General features: G+C 37.5%; 1 protein-coding gene and 1 pseudogene across 3 annotated transcripts in view; one reads left to right on the top strand and one right to left on the bottom strand.

Moving 5' to 3' along the window:
• STX17 (syntaxin 17) overlaps window positions 1–22869 on the bottom strand; it is a 68609-nt gene that overhangs the window by 31627 nt on the left and 14113 nt on the right. For all 3 annotated transcript variants that reach the window (XM_055427147.2, XM_055427148.2, XM_055427146.2), the window contains exon 3: window positions 15961–16026. In XM_055427147.2, coding sequence (XP_055283122.1) covers window positions 15961–16026 — 66 coding nt within the window. The remainder of the gene's footprint in view (window positions 1–15960; window positions 16027–22869) is intronic.
• LOC129556866 (pre-mRNA-splicing factor SLU7-like) lies at window positions 817–3185 on the top strand (annotated as a pseudogene).

Below are 22869 nucleotides of genomic sequence, written 5' to 3'. Positions count from 1 at the left end.
CGGGTTTTGATTATTTTTCCTCCCAGTTATGTTGCCCTCTGAGGTTCCAAGGCTTGCCACAGACTCACCAGTAAGTGTTTCCTGGTGTTTGGAAACTTCTTTTTTAAGCCTCCCTTCCTGGAACAGATCTCTGTCCCTACCTCTTTTGTCTCTCTTTTTATCTTTTATATTATTTCCTACTTCCTCTAGAAGACAATGGGCTGCTTTTCTGGGTGCCTGATGTCCTATGCCAGCATTCAGAAGTTGTTTTGTGGAATTTACTCAGCGTTCAAATGTTCTTTTGATGAATTTGTGGGGGAGAAAGTGGTCTCCCCATCCTATTCCTCTGCCATCTTCCTCCCTCCCTCTATAGTTTATCTTCAAGTAAGATTCTACTACTTAAGAAATTTACAATGTAAACATCATTAGTCAAATGAAATCAAAATGACAATGAGATTCCACTACAGACCTATAAAAAGTGGATAAAATTAAAAAGGTTAACTATATCAAGTGTTGGCAAGCATATGAAGGAATTGGTAGGAGTTTAAAATGCTACAATTATTTTGGAAAACAACTTGGTGGTTCTTAAAAAGGTAAAGAATATGACCCAGTCATTCTATTCATAAGTATTTATCCAAGAGAAATGAAATTCTTTGTACATACAAGTCATATATTCAAACATTCATAGTAGACTTATTTGTAGTAGCCAAAAACTAGAAATACCCAAATGTCCATCAATAGATGGATAGATAAACAGACTGTGGTAGATCCATACAATACAGTATCTACTCAACAATAAAAAGTGGTGAAGTTTATTCGTGTCGAACTGTCCTAGGGTCAGCAGCGTTGGGACCAGGAGGCCAGATAACCATGTCAGCTGCAGCTGTGGATGCAGCCACTGTGGCCCCCTTGTCGGGGCCCAAAGAAATGAGTCTGGAGAAACCAAAGAAGATGACTAGAGAGGACTGGAGAAAGAAGAAGGATCTACAAGAACAGCAAAAACTGGGCAATGCCCCTGCAGAAGTTGATGAAAAAGGAAAAGACATCAATCCTCACATACCTCAGTGTATTTCTTCAGTGCCATGGTATGCTGATCCAACAAAAATGCCTACTTTAAAGCACCAGAGACCACAGCCAGAGAAAAAAGCGGTATAGGCTCATCTGGAGAATGGTACAAGAGGGGTGTAAAAGAGAATTCCATAACTACTAAATACCAAAAAGGAGCATGTGAAAACTGTGGAGCCATGACACACAAAAAGAAAGACTGTTTTGAGAGACCTAAATGAGTTGCAGCAAAATTTATGGAGATTAATATAGCTCCAGATGAACATGTCCAGCCTCAGGTGATGTTTGACTACGACGGGAAGAGGGATCGGTGAAATGGCTACAATCCAGAAGAACATATGAAAATTGTAGAAGAGTTTATTCTGAGGGGCTCCAAAAACACTGCAGATGGTGACTGCAGCCATGAAATGAAAAGACGCTTACTCCTTGGAAGGAAAGTTATGACCAACCTAGACAGCATATTCAAAAACAGAGACATTACTTTGCCAACAAAGGTCCATCTAGTCAAGGCTATGGTTTTTCCAGTAGTCATGTATGGATGTCAGAGTTGGACTATAAAGAAAGCTGAGCACTGAAGAATTGATGATTTTGAACTATGATGTTGGAGAAGACTCTTGAGAGTCCCTGGACTGCAAGGAGATCCAACCAGTCCATACTAAAGGCGATCAATCCTGGGTATTCATTGGAAGGACTGATGCTGAAGCTGAAACTCCAATATTTTGGCCACCTGATGTGAAGAGCTGACTTTTGAAAAGACCCTGATGCTGGGAAAGATTGAGGGCAGGAGGAGAAGGGGACGACAGAGGATAAGATGGTTGGATGGCATCATTGACTCAAATGGACATGGATTTGGGTAGATTCCATGGGAGTTGGTGATGGACAAGGAGGCCTGGCGTGCAGCAGTTCATGGGGTCACAAAGAGTCAGACACAACTGAGTGACTGAACTGAACTGAACTGATGCCAAAGTTGACCTCGCAAAGTGAACACCGAAAACCCAAAATCTCCATGAATTAGCCTCAGGAAAATTAGTGGAACAGGCTAATTCTCTAAAACATCAGTGGGGAGAAGAACAAATGAATTCTCAGATGGAAAATGATCATAACAGTGAAGATGAGGATGAAGATAAATATGCAGATGATATTGACATGCCTGGACAGAATTTTGACTCTAAGAAATGAATTACTGTTGGAATCTCAGGATTCGAGAATATATTACAAAATATTTGTGGAATTTAGATCCAAATTCTGCTTACTATGATCCCAAAACTGCAGCAATGAGAGAGAATCCCTATGTGAATGCAGGAAAGAATCCAGATGAGGTCAGCTATGCAGGGGTAACTTCATTAGATACACAGGTGATACCATTTCAATGGCTCAGACACAACTGTTTGCTTGGGAAGCCTATGACAAGGGGTGTGAAGTGCATCTACAAGCAGATCCTACAAAACTAGAACTATTGTATGAGTCCTTCAAAGTCAAGAAAGAAGACTTCAAAGAACAGCAGAAAGAAAGCATCCTGGAAAAGTACGGCAGTCAAGAACACTTGGAAGTTCCTCCAGCCAAATTGCTTTTAGCTCAGACTGAAGACTATGAGTAATACTCAAGACACTGGACAGTCATCAAAGCAGCTGTCGCCTGTTCCAAGTACAAGGAAGATGTGACGATCAACAATTATATACATATCTGGGGATCTTACTGGAAAGAAGGCCGATGGGGATACAAATGCTGTTACTCTTTTTTCAAGTATTCCTATTGTACTGCAGAAGCTGGGAATGAGATTGCTAATTCAGAGGAATTTATTATAAATGATGCAACTGGGGAAGAATCTGTGAAAAAAACATCAAATCCTCATGGAGGTGCATCAGGAAAAACTAAAAGAGGAGAAAAAGAAGAAGAGGAAGCATCAAAAGAGCAGTTCAGAGAGTGATGATGAAGAAAAGAAACATGAAAAGTTGAAAAAGGCACTGAATGCAGAGGAGGCCCGTCTTCTTCACGTCAAGGAGATCATGCAGATCGATGAGAGGAAGCAACCTTACAACAGCATATATGAAACTCGGGAACCCACTGAAGAGGAAATGGAGGCCTACAGAATGAAACGTCAGAGGCCAGATGACCCCATGGCCTCCTTCCTTGGACAGTAGTCACTCGTCACTGACAGTGACCCAAGATAGACTCTGCTGATACATTCTTTTAGATTCTTGCTGTTGATTATCGATGAAAAAATTAATATCTATTCTCGTTAAAGTCAGGAAGCAAAGAGACTGCCTGACTTTAATAAAGCATCCAGAAGTCTCATAGTAAATTCTTTCCTTTACACAGTGAAGAACAAAGAAGAAGAAATAAAGTGGTACATTAAGTGCAGATTAAGATTTTATTTGAGATTTTATATTAGTGATGTGGGAAAAGGTCTTAGTTCTCCACCTACCACAAATATCTTCTCAACATTTATTTATTGTTTCAAACTTTATTTCCTCAGTTTTTATGGCCCTTTATCTAGTGTTAGCACTCATTGTGAAGGCAATTAGTTACTCCTTCTTGAAACAAGGACTTCATTTTTTTTAAATTAGTAGTAACCACCTCATGCAACGAGTTGACTCACTGGAAAAGACTCTGATGCTGGCAAAGGTTGGGGGTGGGAGGAGAAGGGGATGACAGAGAATGAGATGGCTGGATGGCATCACCGACTCGATGGACATGAGTTTGAGTGAACTCCGGGAGTTGGTGATGGACAGGGAGGCCTGGCGTGCTGTGATTCATGGGGTCGCGGAGAGTCGGACACGACTGAGCGACTGAATTGAACTGAACTATAACTGTAGTTATTTGATAATCATTTCTTTTTGCCTTCCCAGATTTTTCTAATCTGAAGCTGATAACCTATCTTGAGCTTTGGGTTACTGGAAGGAAATCTGTAGAACACGTGAATAACTTTATTCCTGAAGTCAATCTGTGTAGTAACAATTCTGTTTTCCACTTGGTTATAAAATTTTGATTTTCAAAACATTTCCTTGTATCTTATACTCAGAACTAAATGTGTTAGTCTTTGAATGGGGAAAAAAAAATGTTTTCCACACTTGAGTCAGTGTTGACTTATCAGTTTTAGGTCTTTTACAATTCTAGACAGGGGTATTCAGACACTGAAATCCTCTCCTTTATCACAGAGGATATGGTTTGTGATACTAATTGCTATTTTAATTGTGACTGCCTTTATATAACAATCATGAATATTAGATTTTTTAAAGATCGTAGAGTATCTGTTGTACCTAATCTTTATAGCCAGCAGGTGTATCTTGGTAAAATTTGCAAAAAGTGAAACCTGAAATTGAAGGTTTCTTCAAAATATTACAAGTATAGCCTGTAGGGCTATTAGTAACTGAGAATGACATGATTTTTTAGCTTCTTCTAATAACATTGTGAAGATAATACTGACAGAATGGGATCAATGAAAACAGCCTGTTTAAAACCCCTGACACGAGTACATTGACTTTGAACAGTTCACTGGCTTTTCCAAACTACCAAAACCCATTAGAATATTGCATTAAGTGAATATCTCAGAAATACTGCTGATGGGAAAGTAACTCAATCAAACTGTCAAGTACTGTGGATATACATTGAATCTAAATTCAGACCACTATGAAATTAAAACAGTGATACAAACAGATCTAATTCTTACCTACTTTAAGAATGTCAAATTTTATGTTTTCATATTCCTACCTTAACATAGGTTGGTTCAACATAAAATCCGATATTAGTGTCTATTTTGTATTTTATTTATCTTTTGTTAATAAAGATATATAATTGAAAATAAAAACAAAAGTGGTGAAGTACTGATACACAATACAACATGGATGAACTTCAAAATATACATGCAAAGTGAAAGTGAAAGAAGTCAGACAAAAAAGAAGTATATACTATATGCTTCTATTTATAGAACATTCTAGAAAATTCAAACTAATGCATAGTGACAGAAAGCAGGTCAGTGGTTGCTCGGGTAGTAGGAGTGTATGTGCATGTGGGAGGATGGAGGAGGAGGAAGTCAGAAGGAGGGTTACAAGGCGGGTATAAGGAAACTTTTGGGAGCAATGGATATATTTTCGTCATCTGGACTGCGGTGAAGGGCTCACAGTATCTTGATTGTGGTGATGGTCTCATGGTGTGTATATATATCAAAACTTATCTAATTGTATACTTTATCAAATGTCAATTACACCTCAAGAAAGCTGTTTGGGAAAAAAGCAGAAACAAAGATGCAAAACAATATCACATATTATTTATATATGCTGCTGACAAGTGCTCAGTTGTGTCCAACTCTCTGCAACCCCATGGACTGCAGCCCTCCAGGCTCCTCTGTCCATGGGATTTTTCCAGGCAAGAATACTGGAGTGGGTTGCCATTTCCTTCTCCAGGTATTTATATACAGTTATATGCAGAAAAATGGCAAATACTTAAAACAAGGGAAAAGATTTCCTTCAGATGCAGACAGGAACAAAGTAAATGGAATCAAGGAAGGGTACACAACTGACTTCAGTGGTATTTCTAAATTTTTCTTTCCAAAAAAATGGGAAGAAATTGGGGCAAAATGTTAAGAGTTGACAAAGTTAAGTGATGAGTACATAAATGTTATATTTTCATTATTTCCTTTTCTACATTTTTGTATATTTGAAGTGTGTGTAACTTCTCAAAATGGTATTTCAATGTTAAATTTGTTGTCAGGATAGTTCCGTATTTCGCAAGCTTTTAAGTACAGAACCATTTCCCAGGGCTACAGAAAGTATGTAAAAATTAACATACCAGGCCTCTGACATTCTACACAAATTGTCTGTACATGGGTGTTTCTGCATTTTTCTAAAAAGTAGACCCATAGTACCCTGATTATTATATTAGCCACCTATCTGGTATTCTTGCTTCAATCCTTGCTCCCTTAGAATCTATCCTTTTCATAACAGTCAAGGTAATCTTTTAAATCATACCACATTATCATATGCTCAGAACCTTCCAAAGGTTTTCTATCCAACTTTAAGTTACCACATCCTGCAAGGCCTTCCCTAATTAGAGACAGCTGATCTCTCTGACCTCATCTCTTGGGCTCACATCAACCACACTAACCTCCTTATTACTCCCTGAATATGCCACACATCCTCTCACCTCAGAGTCTTCACACTGGGTTTCCCTTACGCCTTTACTTCCCTCAGGTCTCAGCTCAAATGTCATTAGAAACCTTCCACAACCATCCTTTATACAAAAGAACACTCATCATCTCCAGCAATTCTTTGTTCCTTTTAACCGGCTTTTGCTTTTACTTCAAGGTACTTATAATCATCTAAATATTTATTTTAAAAATATGTCTGTTATCTTCATTCCTACCCCCAACATATAAGTTCAATGAGAAAAGAATTTTCTTCTGTTTTGCTCACAGCTGTATCTCTAGTGGCTTGAACAGTATCTGTGGTGGTGGTTTAGTGGCTAAGTCATGTCTTGTAATCACATGGACTGTAGCCCACCAGGCTCCTCTGTCCATGGGATTTCCCAGGCAAGAATACTGGAGTGAGTTGCTATTTCCTTCTCCAAGGGATCTTTCTAACCTAGGGATCAAACCCGCGTCTCCTGCATTACAGGCGGATTCTTTACTGCTCAGCCACCAGGGAAACCCTGGAATAGTATCTGCTGCTGCTGCTAAGTCACTTCAGTCGTGTCCGACTCTGTGCGACCCCATAGACGGCAGCCCACCAAGCTCTGCTGTTCCTGGGATGCTCCAGGCAAGAACACTGGAGTGGGTTGCCATTTCCTTCTCCAGGACAAAGTAAATGTTAAAGTGTTTCTGTTCTCCTAATAATCAGGTTCTCCCAATAATCTCCTGAAAATATAATTAATAAATAATATTATGCCAAGTTCTGAAAATATGCAGAACTATCAAGTTTGATAAACGATACTATAATCAAGGAAATAAGTTTTTTAAAAAAGTATACCAACTCAGTAATTAAAACATTTTGCAGTAAGCAAGTAGTAGTAAACTGCAAACTATGGCCAAATTTTCAGTAAAGTGAAGGTGACATCTCTCTCTCTCTAGTTCTGCATCTAAATTTAGTAACTAGTTATGGCTTTTTCCCTTCTTCCAGAAATATCCTGAAATTTCTGTCTATAGATTAAAAGATATATTTAAATGTATACTTATCTATACTGATAAGTGTAAAAAGTAATTATTCTGAGTTAATTAAAATTCTGAAAAATGGCTAATTATGTATTTAATAATTAAAACAAGAGAGGCTATGCATATATTTGCCTTTGTTAAATATTGATTTAAGGATTTCTAATGTGTTTTTACAACATGTAATTTTGAGAGCAAATTGTACACAGCAGAAAACATTTGGTATCATAATAATTAATCTGATTTCTTTACAAACATAAAGCACAAGTGCACTGGGAAACATTTAAACAACTTACAGTAAACACATTCTAGATGTCATACAATTTATTATTAAGGACCCCAGAGCCATAACTATTTAATTAAAATAAATCTGGACTATCCCTTGCTTGTATTACCTAACTATTACACTAAGGTATTAATAGTAATGATTTCACACATATTTCAATATCAAAAGGCACCAAAAAGATTACATATAGCTTAAAATATATTACATGAACCACCAAAAGGAATAAAAACCAAAGGAGAAAAGGGCCACCATTCATTTACTCAACAAATATCTAATGAAGACCTACTATCTAGGTATTAAGTGCAGTATTCCTGAGAATATTCCTGGATTAGTCTATCCAACTGAGTTAATATTAAAAATAATTCCAGATTGGACCCCTGTCCTTCAACTTATGACAGTCTTGTGCTTTGACAAACACCAGTTTCTCTGTTCCTCAGCCTTATTTAATCCGAAAAATGAGAATACTACTGCCCTTATCCATCATCCAAATAGCTGGCATTCTATTGCTTACTGGTCTCCTGAATATATTTGACAATTAGTCACATACTGACTTATGATACTTCTTTTCCTAAAGCTTTAAATTATTATTTAATATAATTGGCCATAAGATCTATATATGAAAATTAACTATTTCTGTATATAAACCCCAAAAGTTAGAAAACATAATTTGAAAGAAGGACGTTTTACACCTCCCTCAGACACAAAGACACACCCTAAAACAATAAAGTATTTAAGAACAAATTAATGAAGTAGATTGAAATAGACAAAATTAAGTGTAAGTCCTGTATTCCAGTCATCTGTTGCTGCATAACAAATTCCTCCAAAACTTAAAGGCCTAAAACCACCACTTAATTTTGCTAATGATTTTGCAGACCAGACACTGAAGAAATCAGCTGAAGAGATCTTCCTTGGGGTCACTCATGTAATTGAGTCAGGCATTGGCTGAAGTTGTATTCATTTGAAGGCTCAACTGCACTGATGTCCAAGATGGCTCACTCATGTGGCTAGCACTTAAGGCTGGAAATTCCTAAGAGCTCAGTTGTGGCTGTGTATATCTCCTGCATGGAGGTCTTCAGATATTTGGATGTTTCACATATGGCTAATTTCCTCCAGTGCAAGCATCCTTAGAGAACCACTGGGAGCTATTTGGCTTTTTCTAATCTAGCCTCAGAAGTCTAGTGGCATTACTTCTGCCTCAGCTCGGATTCAAAGGGAGGGGAATGAGACTCCACCTCTTGGTGGGGAGTAACAAGGTCATACTGTAAAAGACCATGTTCTGTTCTGTTCTGTCGCTCAGTCGTGTCCGACTCTTTGCGACCCCGTGGACTGTAGCCTACCAGGCTTCTCAGTCCACGGGATTCTCCAGGCAAGAATACTGGAGTGGGTTACCGTTTCCTTCTCCAGGGGATCTTCTCGACCCAGGGATTGAACCCGGGTCTCCCGCATTGGAGGCAGACGCTTTAACCTCTGAGCCACCCCAAGAAGGATGATAAAAAACCTTGGTAGAATTCTTGGTAGATTGTACAATCTATCACAATCTTATGCATAAAACTATAAAGATACAAATATAATGAAGTTATAAACAAGTGCAAGAATATCATATATTCATAGGTAGGAAAACTGGACATTGTAAATATGTCAATTTTCTCTAAATAGACGAACAAATCTATTGTGATTCCCATATTTCCAAAAGATTGTGTATAAACTTTGAAAAGCAGTTTCCAAATTTTATATGGATTACCAAACGGCCAAGTATAGCCAATACACTCCTGGGAAGGAAAAATAAGGTAACGGTATTGTCCTACTAGATATCAAGCCTTATAACAAGGCTGTCTTAACATAGTGTGAACCTTGATGGAGAAATAGACAAATAGAAGAGAAAGACCAGAGACAGACTCATGCATATATGGAACTGCAGTATGTAAGTAACACTGCAGAAATCTGTTAATAATGAAAGACAACTGGTTTTCCAAATGGGATAATATTTTACTTATATCTACCTCATACCAGGTGGATTAACAACTTAAATGTTAAAAGCAAAATATTTAAAATATTCAATAGAAAATATAGGGAAATATCTTCTTGACCTTAGGACACAGAACATTCCCTGAACAAGATAACAAAAGCATGAACCACAAGAGAAAAGACTGATAAATAAAGACTGACACATTTAAATTAAGAGCTCCTTTCCAACAAAGACATTGTAACAAAAGTAAAAAGATAGTTCTTACTGTACAAATCTAATAATGGTAAATCTTGAAAATTCACAGTAACTGTTCATGAAATTGTTTATCTAAAAATGTTTTACACAAACTAGCAAAGAACAAGCCTATACAAAAATTCAAGGCATATACGAATAAAACTAAGGCAATACCTACATCTAAAAACAGTTTCAATCTCATTATTTTAATGGTAGACATAAAACTTCTATGCCAGATGGAGATCAATAATGTAAATATATATATAATTTGAAAAATCAGTAAACAAACACTTTGACCCTACCACTGTCTCAAGAAAGTCATAAGTGATTTTTAATGACATGTTAAACAGTGAAGATGGTAAGAAACGAAAGTCATAATAATCTCATTGACATTAACATGCACGGTACCATTCCATAAACTCTGAATCTTGCTGAGCAGCTGGCACTCTGAGATGCACAATTAGTGGAGACATAGTTACTGATATTAGGGCTATAATCTAGGCAGCAAGAAATACTGATAAAATACATATATAAGAGAGGCAAGTCAAATTTCTACCTAAGTCTCAAATCAATCTTTTTTTCTATACCTTCACCATTTCTGTAACCACTCCTAAATAATGTCTTGCACTGATTCTATTCTATCCCAATCTACTAACTATACTGCAGCCATAGTAACCTTTTTGGAAATGTAAGAGGACTGAAGATGCCTTTTTTGGTGAGACTTCAAATTCAGAAACATTTTGCATAGGGCTAAAAAAGAGAGGGGGCAGGGCTCACATGACTGAACAATGGAAGCACAGCAGAATTCACCTACACTGATTCTGGAATTAGGAAATAAGTGCCTACTTACCCTAGGAGGAAAACAAGGATTCTTCTTCATAAAACGAAACCACAACAACCTCCAAACACTGATACTTGCAGGTTGCTCCAAGGAAAATGCCAGCCTATCAAAGAATATTTAAGTGAAGTCCACCAGGAGACAAGCAATCAGCTCTTCAGTGTCTCAGAAAAGCAGAAAGAATTATTATGTCCAAAGGTAAAATGCTATAAAAAATAATAAGAAAAAGTTCTTGGGAAATAAATGTCATAATAGTAGAAACAAAGAATTCAGCAGAAAGAATTGAAAATAAAGCTGTGGAAATCTCTCAGAAAAGAGAATAGAAAATTAGAAAAGCAATCCAAGAGTCTTCCATTCAACTAAATAGAGATCAGCAAACTTTTTCTGTAAAGGACTGGACAGTAAATAGTTTAGGCTTTGCCGGCCATATGGTCTCTTGATGCAACCATTCAATTCATTGGTAGTATGAAAGCAGCCAAAGATAGTACATAAACAAATGGGGCCCACAGCAGGCAAGATCTGGCCTGTGAGCTATAGTTTGCTGACCCTTGCGGTAAAAGCATATTTTAAAAAGAGAGGACAGGAGAAAACACAGAGGAATAAATAATCAATAAGTAAGAAAAATTCCCAGGGGCTTCCTCGGTGGCCCAGTGGTTAAGAATCCATCTGTCAATGCAGGGAACACAGGTTTAACCCCTGATCCAGGAAGATCACACATGCTGTGAGACAACTAAGCCCATGCGCCACAAATACTGAACCTGCACTCTAGAGCCCACAAGCTGCAACAACTGAAGCCTGCATGCCCTAAAGCCCAAGCTCCAAAACAAGAGAAGCCACTGCAATGAGAAACCAACACAGTGCAACTAGAGTAGCCCCTGCTTACTATAACTATAGAAAGTCCTAGAGCAGCAATGAAGACCTAGTGCAACCAAAAATAAGTAAATAATTTTTTAAAAATATATTTTATGAAAAGGAAAGAAAAATTCACTCATGAATTCATTCATTCATGATTCAGAACTAAAATCATGAGTTTTTAAATTGAAAGGGTCCAACACAAAGCACATTACATTATCAAATTTCACAACACCAGGGTAAACAGATCAAAAGTTTCCCAAAGAGGAAAAAAAACTTGGTCCTATATAAAGAATGGGAAACTAGATGATATTTACTTCTTAAGAGCAACACTAAATTAGAAAGCCTTCAAAATTGAAAGAGAATTCTACACCTACTGAAATTAGCAATCACATGTGAGGGGAGAATAAAGGTATTTATCAGACACATAATAAATTAAAATCTTACCTCAAAGGTACCCTTATTTGAGAGCTATTGAAAGATATATTCCAACAGAACAATGGAGTAAGCCAAAAGTGAGGAAGATGTGATATCCAGAAAAAACAGGAACCTAACACAGGAACAACTGAGGGAAGTCCTAGAACAACAGCTGTGCAACAAACCTAGAAAATGAGTTCAGACTGGAAATGGCAGAGAAGGGTTTCAGGAGAGAGTCTTTAGGATAGAGAATTGAAATGACATATTTGAGCATATGAAAAATATTGACAGCATTGTAGCAGAGATGTGGAGCATTTTTTTAAATTAACTAAAAATATACAAAAAAACAGGAAATTTTTTTAAATGAAAAGATTATTAACTCCAAAAGAAGCAAAAGGACAGTTAACATCACGATTAGTTCAGTTCGTGTCCGACTCTTTGAGACCCCATGAATCACAGCACGCCAGGCCTCCCTGTCCATCACCAGCTCCTGGAGTTCACTCAAACTCATGTCCATCGAGTCGGTGATGCCATCCAGCCATCTCATTCTCTGTCGTCCCCGTCTCCTCCTGCCCCCAACCCCTCCTAGCATCAGACTCTTTTCCAGTGAGTCAACTCGTCACATGAGGTGGCCAAAGTATTGGAGTTTCAGCTTTAGCATCAGTCCTTCCAATGAACACCCAGGATTGATCTCCTCCAGAATGGACTAGTTGGATCTCATTGCAGTCTATGGGACTCTCAAGAGTCTTCTCCAGCACCACAGTTCAAAAGCATCAATTCTTTGGTGATCAGCCTTCTTCATAGTCCAACTCTCACATCCATACATGACCACTGGAAAAACCATAGCCTTGACTAGACGGACCTTGGTTGGCAAAGTAATGTCTCTGCTTTTTAATATGCTATCCAGGTTGGTCATAACTTTCCTTCCAAGGAGTAAGCGTCTTTTAATTTCATGGCTGAAATCAGCATCCGCAGTGATTTTGGAACCCAAAAAAATAAAGTCTGACACTGTTTCCACTGTTTCCCCATCTATTTCCCATGAAATGATGGGACCAGATGCCATGATCTTAGTTTTCTGAATGTTGAGCTTCAAGACAACCTTTTCACTCTCCTCTTTCACTTTCATCAAGAGGCTTTTGAGTTCCTCTTCACTTTCTGCCATAAGGGTAGTGTCATCTGCATATCTGAGGTGATTGATATTTCTCCCAGCAATCTTGATTTCAGCTTGTGCTTCTTCCAGCCCAGCGTTCCTCATGATGTACTCTGCATATAAGTTAAATAAGCAGGGTGACAATATACAACCTTGACGTACTCCTTTTCCTATTTGGAACCAGTCTGTTGTTCCATGTCCAGTTCTAACTGTTGCTTCCTGACCTGCATACAGGTTTCTCAAGAGGCAGGTCAGGTGGTCTGGTATTCCCATCTCTTTCAGAATAAGGAAAAGTATTTCCTCTAAGGTCAGGAAGAAGATAAGAATGTCCACTCTTAGCACTTTTATTCAACATAGTATTGGAAGTCCCAGCCACAGCAATCAGATGAGAAAATGAAATAAAAGGAATACAAACTGAAAAGAAAGAAGTAAAACTGTCACTGTTTGCAGGTGACGTGATACTTAGAAAATCCTAAACATACCACCAGCACACTACTAGAGTTCAATGAATTCGGTAAATTTGCAGGATGCAAAATTAATATACAGAAATCTGTTGCATTTCTATATACTAACAACCAAGTAATCAGAAAGAGAAATTAAGTAAATAATCCATTCACCACTGCATCAAAAAGAATAAAATATCTAGGAATAAATCTACCTAAGGAGGTAAAAGACCTGTACCTGGAAAACTATAAAACACTAATGAAAGAAATGAAGATGACACAAACAGACAGAAAGATATACCATGTACATGGATTGGAAGAGTTAATATTCTTAAAATGACCATACTCCCCAAAGCAATCTAGATTCAATGCAAACCCTACCAATATGCCAAGGGCATTTTTTACAGTACTAAAACAAATAATTTTAAAATTTGTATGGAAACAAAAAAGATCCTGAATGGCCAAAACAATCTTGAGAAAGAACCGAGCTGGAGGAATCATGCTCCCTGACTTCTCACTACACTACAAAGTTACAGTAATCAAAACAATATGGTACTGGCACAAAAACAGACACATAGGTAAGTGGGACAGAATAGAGAGCTGAGAAATAAATCCACCTGCTCATGGTCAATAAATCTACAACAAAAGAGGATAGAATATACAATGGAAAAAAGCAGTCTCTTCAATAAGTAGTGCCAAGTGCCAAGACAGTTACATGTAAAAAAATGCAAGTAGAAAATTCTCTAAAACCACATACAAAAATAAACTCAAAATGAATTAAAGACCTAAATGTAAGACCAGAAATGATAAAGCTTCTAGGAAAAAATACAGGCAGAACACTCTGACATAAATCTTAGCAATATTTCTTTTGGATCTGTCTCCTAAAGAAAAGGAAACAGAAGCAAAAATAAACAAATGGGACCTAATCAAACTTAAAGCTTTAGGACAGCAAAAGAAACCATTGGCAAAACAAAAAGACAACCTACTAGATGGGAGAAAATGTGTGCTAATGATGTGACCAATAAAGGGTTTATACCCAAAATATATAAACGACTCGTATAACTCAACAGCAAAAACACCAAAAAACCCAAGTAAAAAATGTTCAGAAGACCTAAGCAGACTCACAGATATAGAGAACAAATTGATGATTACCATTAAGGACAGAGAAAGGAGGTGGGGCAAGATAGGGGTCGGCAACTAAGAGATACAAACGATTACATAGAAAATAGATAAGCTACAGGATAAATATATCCTTGTACAATACAGGGAATATAGCCAATATTTTATAATAACTATAAATGGAATATAACTTCTAAAAATTGTGAATAACAATGTTACATACCTATAACTTATATAACACTGTATATCAATTATATATCAATTAAAAATAAACACTAAACACATTCTAAAAGTCATTAGGGTAAAACCAGCATTTTAAAGAAAACAAAGCAAAAGTCTGTACTGTTTATCACTATTTGGCTTAGCAAGAAACAATGTCTTTATAATTAAAACAATGAGATATTAATCACTCATTTAAACAAAATTATAATAATACAATTATTGGGGAAGGAAATAGGAGAATAGGGTGGAAAGTTAGATCTGCACTTCATATAGCAAGAAGTGAAGAGACTATGTCTAAACCTGATTAAGAAATAAGTCGACACATGGGCTTCCCTGGTGGCTCAGCTGGTAAAGAATCCGCCTGCAATGTAGGAGACCTGGGTTCAGTTCCTGGGTTGGGAAGATCCCCTGGAGAAAGGAAAGGCTACCCACTCCAGTATCCTGGCCTGGAGAATCCCATGGGCTGTATAGTCCATGGGGTCGCAGAGAGTCGGACATGACTGAGCGACGTGCACTGCACTGCACTACACATGGTATTTAGGAATAAAGAGCTAAGTACCAGGGAACACGGCCAAAAGGATTAAAAGTAGTTTCTTAAAAGAAGGACCTGGAGATGTAGAAGGGTAGGTGCTATGTCTTTTTACTTGGCTTTTACCTATGTACATATATTAATTTCAAAAATTAATTTAAAATAATTAACATTTATCAAAAAGCCAATAACTGGCAAATAATATTTGCAACACTATATTACTGCATCAGTCTTATAAAAAGAAGTTCAATTATCTTAAAATTATAAGGAACTCCGACAGAAAACAACAACATAATATATGCAAGGGACATGAACAGACAATTCATTAAAAAAAAATTTACTATCCAAGGTACATATAAAAAGTTTCACCTTTCAAAGCAATGAAAGAAAAAGTCCAGATTAAAACAACAAAGCAGCATTATTTTAACCTACTAATTAGCAAAAATTTGAGGAATGAGTAGTATTAATGTTGTAAAATGGATTCATAGTGAAAGTGTACGTTAACATATCATTTCTGGAGAAAATTTTGGTAGTATTAATCAAAACCTTAAAAATATGACTGACATCTGATTCAATAATTCCTGCTAAAAATGCATCTTTAAGGAAATAGTTACAAATACAATAAAAGGACTCAGCTACAAGGGTATTTATTTTAGCAAAATTTCCTTATGACTGTCCTTTTCATATTGATTTACCTGAAACAATACAATAGCCTTACCTGAACTGTACGTCCTGCATTGATATGCTCTTCATGCAACTTGTCCCATATTCTGCACCTCTGATACTGTACGAAAGAAAAGGAAAGGTATTGAATTTTTTTTAATCACTAAGTGATTATTCCCAGTTTACCACAAAAATCCCCACTCACACACCCAAACTAAAACATGCCAGCTAAAAAAGTTACTGACTTGGTAGTGGAAATTAACTGTCCAAAGACCATACAGGTAGGAAATTTTCAAAAACATTACACACAAAATTCTGGCAAACAGTAAAACAAATAAAAACCACTAGATACTATTTACTTTCTTTTACTGAAAAAGAGTATGTATTTTGTCTATAATGCATACTCCTTGGAGGTGAAAAAAATAAAGATTGAGAATGTAAAAGAATGTTAAAAATGAAAAGATTAACAGCATTCATCAGATATTCTTACTATACATGAAGATTTTGAAATGTCTGTTATTGACAGAGTCAACTACTGAAAACTAAAATCTCATTTGAGAAAAAGGAACATTGATATCACAGACTAGAAAGTATGTAAAAATGAGAATGAACATTTTATATATTTTCAGAGTTTCACCTAAGAAACTTAATGAGCATAATGGAAAATTTTTTTTTTGACAAGAACCATAGCGTAATGTGGTAACATCATGACAGTATTTGCACAAAATATAAACAATGTCAAGTATATTATTTTTGGTTGAAATAAAAAAAATTCAAATAATTAAGATGTCAGTAGATGTGAATAATGACATTAAACATATTTTTGATATACCACTCACACACACACACAAAATCAACCTAGAAATATTCTGAAAGCACATAAACATGAAAATGACCCATATATATATAGAAGGCCTAATAGATTATAAAAGTAGAGCACTAAAATTTTTTCCAGGGTATTTTTACATTCTTTATTGTTCACAATGCATAAAAAAAAAAAAACTCTAGATAATTCCTGATTTTTTTTCATCATCTAAGAACTAAACAATAGCCACTAAGTGTAAAAGTAACTAGACTATATTGAAAATATATTTGCCAAACATAAACTTAAAACCACTACCCAATCAAATAAATTTAAACTTTACTACTTTCACTACTAACAAAAACTGAATGATGCCAGCAGATTCAATATAAACGCTCTTTTAGATAGTGTTATATTAATAAAAAGAAGGGAATGGAAGCCAAAAATACATATCTGAAAACAAGTCACTTTAAAATTTATTCAGTTCAGTTCAGTCGCTCTGTCGTGTCCAACTCTTCGCAACCCCATGAACCACAGCACACCAGGCCTCCCTGTCCATCACCAACTCCCAGAGTTCAGTCAAACTCATGTCCATCGAGTCGGTGATGCCATCCAACCATCTCATTCTCTGTCGTCCCCGTCTCCTCCTACCCCCAACCCCTCCTAGCATCAGACTCTTTTCCAGTGAGTCAACTCGTCGCATGAGGTGGCCAAAGTATTGGAGTTTCAGCTTTAGCATAAGTCCTTCCAATGAACACCCAGGATTGATCTCTTTTAGAATGGACTGGTTGGATTTCCGTGCAGTCCAAGGGACTCTCAAGAGTCTTCTCCAGCACCACAGTTCAAAAGCATCAATTCTTCAGCACTCAGCTTTCTTCACAGTCTAACTCTCACATCCATACACGACCACGGGAAAAACCATAGCCTTGACTATTACTTAATACTAATCTGCCAACAAAGGTCCATCTAGTCAAGGCTATGGTTTTTCCTGTGGTCATGTATGGATGTGAGATTTGGTCTGTGAAGAAAGCTGATCGCCGAAGAATTGATGCTTTTGAACTGTGGTGCTGGAGAAGACTCTTGAGAGTCCCATGGACTGCAAGGAGATCCAAATCCTGGGTGTTCATTGGAAGGACTGATGCTAAAGCTGAAACTCCAATACTTTGGCCACCTCATGTGACGAGTTGACTCAGTGGAAAAGACTCTGATGCTGGGAGGGGTTGGGGGCAGGAGGAGACGGGGACGACAGAGAATGAGATGGCTGGATGGCATCACCGACTCGATGGACATGAGTTTGAGTGAATTCCGGGAGCTGGTGATGGACAGGGAGGCCTGGCGTGCTGTGATTCATGGGGTCACAAAGAGTCGGACTAATCTGATCTGATCTGATATACACTTTTCACAGAGTGGGCAGAAGGATTTGTCTCAGTACCATTTGCTCTTACTGTGGCTTCCAGGCCATTAAGCTTTGCCCCAATATTTCAAGGTGGGTGGAACTCAGAATGACATCCCCAGTGTGATTCAGATTCTGCTCTTTTCCTCTGCTGGATACTACAACTTCTAATGAATACCTTTAATTGCTATGAATAAACTGGACCAAGAAAGATGAAAAACAACTACAGAAAAAAATCAGATACTGTTTTTCAGTCATTTCAGGAAGATGTTTTGTCTCACCACATGCATTCATGTTGTTCTTCATGTGTCTTATGGCCTCATGGTATACCCGTGGAATAGGCACAAGCAGAGAATCCAACATTCACAGAAAGCCTTTCCCCTAGACTTTCCCAAAAGAGACCAAAGCACATTCTTATCCTGATGAGAAAAAGCCGTGTCCACCATTCTCATCCTGGTGAACACCTTGTCTCCTTTTACCCTCTCTTCTAGTTTATCATTTTGGATAACCCTGATTATGAACCCACACCACCATGTCATGAAGGCCTCTGCACAGGTGTTTTCAGCCTTCCCCACATTAATCCCTTTGTGCTCTTTGGCAGTGACACCAGGTCTCTCAGTTTCACTTTGCCTGCTGGGCAAGGAGAACAAATATTCTAAGAGTAGTACCCGGGCTAAGAGTTCTCTCTAGAACGCCTCATCATTTACTTAAACAACTTTATATATTTGCAGGCTCACATTTTATGTCATTTCATCTTCCAGAATATTTTGATTCCAAATTGAAAAACAATGATAACAATCTGCCTCATACTGCATAGAGTATAAAAACATAAAAGCTAATCATAATTATTAAAAATGATTTTCCAAAATTATATAATGTTTTCACTACGTGCTCAGTCACTCAGTCATATCTGACCCTTTGCAACCCCGTGGATTGTAGCCTGCTAAGCTCCTCTGTCCATGGGGATTCTCCAGGTAAGAATACTGAAGTGGGTAGCCGTTTCCTCCTCCAGGGGATCTTCCCAACCCAGGGATCGAACCCAGGTCTCCCACGCTGAAGAAGGATTCTTTACCATCTGAGCGACCAGGGAAGCCAAAGTTATTTACTATAGGTTTGGGAAATTTTATGATGATATAACACAGAGAATGTTCAGGATTTAGGAGTTTAGGGTATAAAAGCACTTTAAACCATATGCTGAAACGTAAAAGGTTTATTAAATTTACAGGCACAGTAGGAAAAAAAGATGCTTCAGTTGGAGAGAAAAAGACCCAGGAACACTATGGAGCTATAAAATTATATGCAGTATCCAAAGGACTGATGTAAGATCAATGTGTTTGTGGTATAATGTATGATGGGAAGAGTGAGGAGAAAGAAGCAGAGAAAGTAGATGAAAGCTTCTTTTGCCGGATATCAGAGGATATCTCAACAATCTGAATGATCAGAACCCCTTATAGGGAAGATGATGGCTTTATGGAGGATTAACCAGGTAGGATGAGAGTACTGTAGATGAGGAAAAGTTTAAGTATTCAATTCAAATAAATTATTTATTAAACTCAATAAAAAAGAAAAAAAATCAAAGACTCAAAAAGTAAAGCTACATAATATTAACAGATAGTCCAATGAGCATAGCATAAAATTAGGATTACTCATGTAATGAATAATGAAGATAAATAATATCCACCCTACAGTGAGGTTAAAAGTAATTCACCTTACTGTGTCTACCATATATGAAAAATGTAAAACTCACAACAAACACAAAGGATCTCAGGAATGTAGTGACTCTCCTAACGATTATAAACAATTAACTGACACCACCAATGTTGAGTACCCGAAAACAATAACTTACTTGTTAAGTAACTCATTTCCAAGTATCAACTTTGCATTCAGGGATTCTTTATATAATATCTCAATCCTCAGAATAACCCTATGAGAAAGATTTTAATGTTACCTTTACAACTCTCTAGAGATCAATCATGGGCATCTGCAGGTTCCCCATGAATGGTTAAAATGGTGGTGAACCTGAAGGTCTACTGCACAGAGCTGTGTGGCGATGGTGTACTTGTATCTGACCCAGGATGGAGTCAACCAGATAGTGTTCCACAGGATATAACTAAGTTGGGATTTGAACAAAAAAACAAAGTTTGAAAAGTGAGCAAACGGAGTGGATACTGCTAATAAATGTAGGAAAGCCAGAGTATTCAATTCTATTTTTTCCATTTTCCTTCTTCACTGGAAAATGAGCATAAAAATAGAACAGTCCACAATAGACAATACTAAGAGGAAAACAAAAACCAAAAAAGAGTGAGAACAAACTTAAATCATGCTATATTTCAGGCACAATATTAGAAGATATTTAGCAGCATGGTGATTTCAAGAAAGTAATTTAACCACTCCAAGTCTGCTTCCCCACCTAAAAAAGGAAGACAATAAGAAGACTAACCTATCAGGATGTTGTGAGATTAAATATGATAAATACAAAAACTTTATACAGCATTCAACAGATAAACACAACAGCTACTGCGTTTACTATTATTATTTGCTCACGTGTCAAGTAAGTTGTAGAAGAGATTAGTATCTTAGATGAAGACTGAATAGATGAAACCTTATGTCTCACAACAAAATTCTAAAAAAAAGAAAACAGCTCAGACTCTATGTTTGCTGCTGCTGCTGTTGCTGCTGCTGCTAAGTCGCTTCAGTTGTGTCCAACTCTGTGCGACCCCGTAGACGGCAGCCAACCAGGCTCTGCCGTCCCTGGGATACACAATGTTAAACCTAAATTAGGTTACATTATTAAAGGCTGTCATTCCAAATACCTGCAGAGGAGAAAAAGCTTTAAATGATTTAATGTGTGTTAGGGGCAAAATTCGGAGAAGAAAATGGCAAGCCACTCCAGTACTCTTGCCTAGAAAATCCCATGATGGAGGAGCCTGGTAGGCTGCAGTCCATGGGGTCTCCAAGAGTTGGACATGACTGAGGGACTTCACTTTCACTTTTCAGTTTCATGCATGAAGAAGGAAATGGCAACCCACTCCAGTGTTCTTGCCTGGAGAACCCCAAGGACAGGGGATCCTGGTGGGCTGCCGTCTATGGGGTCGCACAGAGTCAGACACAACTGAAGCGACTTAGCAGCAGCAGCAGCAGCAGGGGCAAAATTACAAGAAATAATCCCCTAAAAAATTAGTTAAGTTGGGACCACTGACAAACATTTCTAAAATGCACTGTTTTTACAAAATGTCATTTTTTTGTATTGTCTGTTTGCACAGTGATGCTAGATAGATAAGTTAAAGTTGTGCTATCAGTTCAGTTCAGTTGCTCAGTCATGTCCAACTCTTTGCGACCCCATGAATCACACAGCACGCCAAGCCTCCCTGTCCATCTCCAACTCCCGGAGTTCACTCAAACTCATGTCCATCGAGTCAGTGATGCCATCCAGCCATCTCATTCTCTGTCATCCCCTTCTCCTCCCACCCCCAGTCCCTCCCAGCATCAGACTCTTTTCCAGTGAGTCAAGTTGTGCTATAACTTGATGCAATTAGGATGTTTTTGGTTGCAAATAACAGAAACCTCAAAGTTTAAAGAAATGGCTTTATTAATAAAGATGTTTATTACCTCACATAAACAGCACCCTAAAAGAGGGATGATAAATTCAAGAGTAGTTTAGTTCAGAAGCTTACAAGGTTGTCAAGCACCCAAGTTCTGTCTGCTTTATTACCTTCAACAGAGATTTTTCATTCTCATACTTATCCCCTCCTGGCTATGGTTACATATACAGCAGGGAGACATAAGACCAGCAGAACTGCTTCCTCCCGTGTACATCTTTATACAGTAGAAAAGTTTTTTCCAGAAGTTCCATATCCCAAACAGGTTTTTTCCCTCAAGTCTCATTAGTCAGATATGTCAGGATATGTCTATTTTTCATTCCTAACCAAACACTGACAAGCATGAAATTATCACCATTAGACCCATTATCATCACCACCTGTGCTGAGGCTTTCCTATCCTGTAACACAGGAGAAAGCAAACTGAATCAGGGGTCCAGTAGGAAAAAACAATGAAGGGGGAAATGTGATTGTAAGATTGAAACAAACATTCCCATACTAAAAAGAGAAATGGGAATAGTTTTTGTTGTAATCACAAGTTAAAAAAACAAATAAGTGAAACCAAATCAAAAGTAACAAATCAACAAGACTGATTATATCTGATTTTGTACCACATAGTTCAGGCTTCATACCACCTAAATAGTCCATACCACTCATTTTCTCACCTAATTATATGTTGCCTCATCATATCTGAATATTTCCTATCTTATTTCTTTAACTGGTGGGTAAACTTCTTACAGATTAGAGACCTAATTTTTTACATAACTTTCAACGCTAAAAATATAAGAAACAGCAAACACTAACACTTATGAAAAGCTAACATATATTTATAGCCTGTTATAGCTTCCCTGGTGGCTCAGAGGTTAAAGCGTCTGCCTCCAATGCGGGAGACCCGGGTTCTATCCCTGGGTCGGGAAGATCCCCTGGAGAAGGAAATGGTAACCCACTCCAGTATTCTTGCCTGGAGAATCCCATGGACGGAGAAGCCTGATAGGCTACAGTCCACAGGGTCGCAAAGAGTCGGACACGACTGAGCGACTGAACAGAACAGAATAATTTCCCTTCTCATTAAACCTGGCAGATAGAACAAATATTCATCTCGGCCCTTTTTCAAAATTTAACCAAAATACAGTAAAGAATTTTAAAAGGGATCAACCCACAAGAATAATGA

The sequence above is a fragment of the Moschus berezovskii genome, chromosome 7 (genome assembly GCF_049115385.1).
Source record: "Moschus berezovskii isolate FMDL1 chromosome 7, NW_MosBer_1.0, whole genome shotgun sequence".
NCBI lineage: Eukaryota > Metazoa > Chordata > Mammalia > Artiodactyla > Moschidae > Moschus > Moschus berezovskii.
The sequence above is the reverse complement of the archived record's forward strand: the minus strand, read 5'-3'. Positions and strand labels throughout refer to the sequence as shown.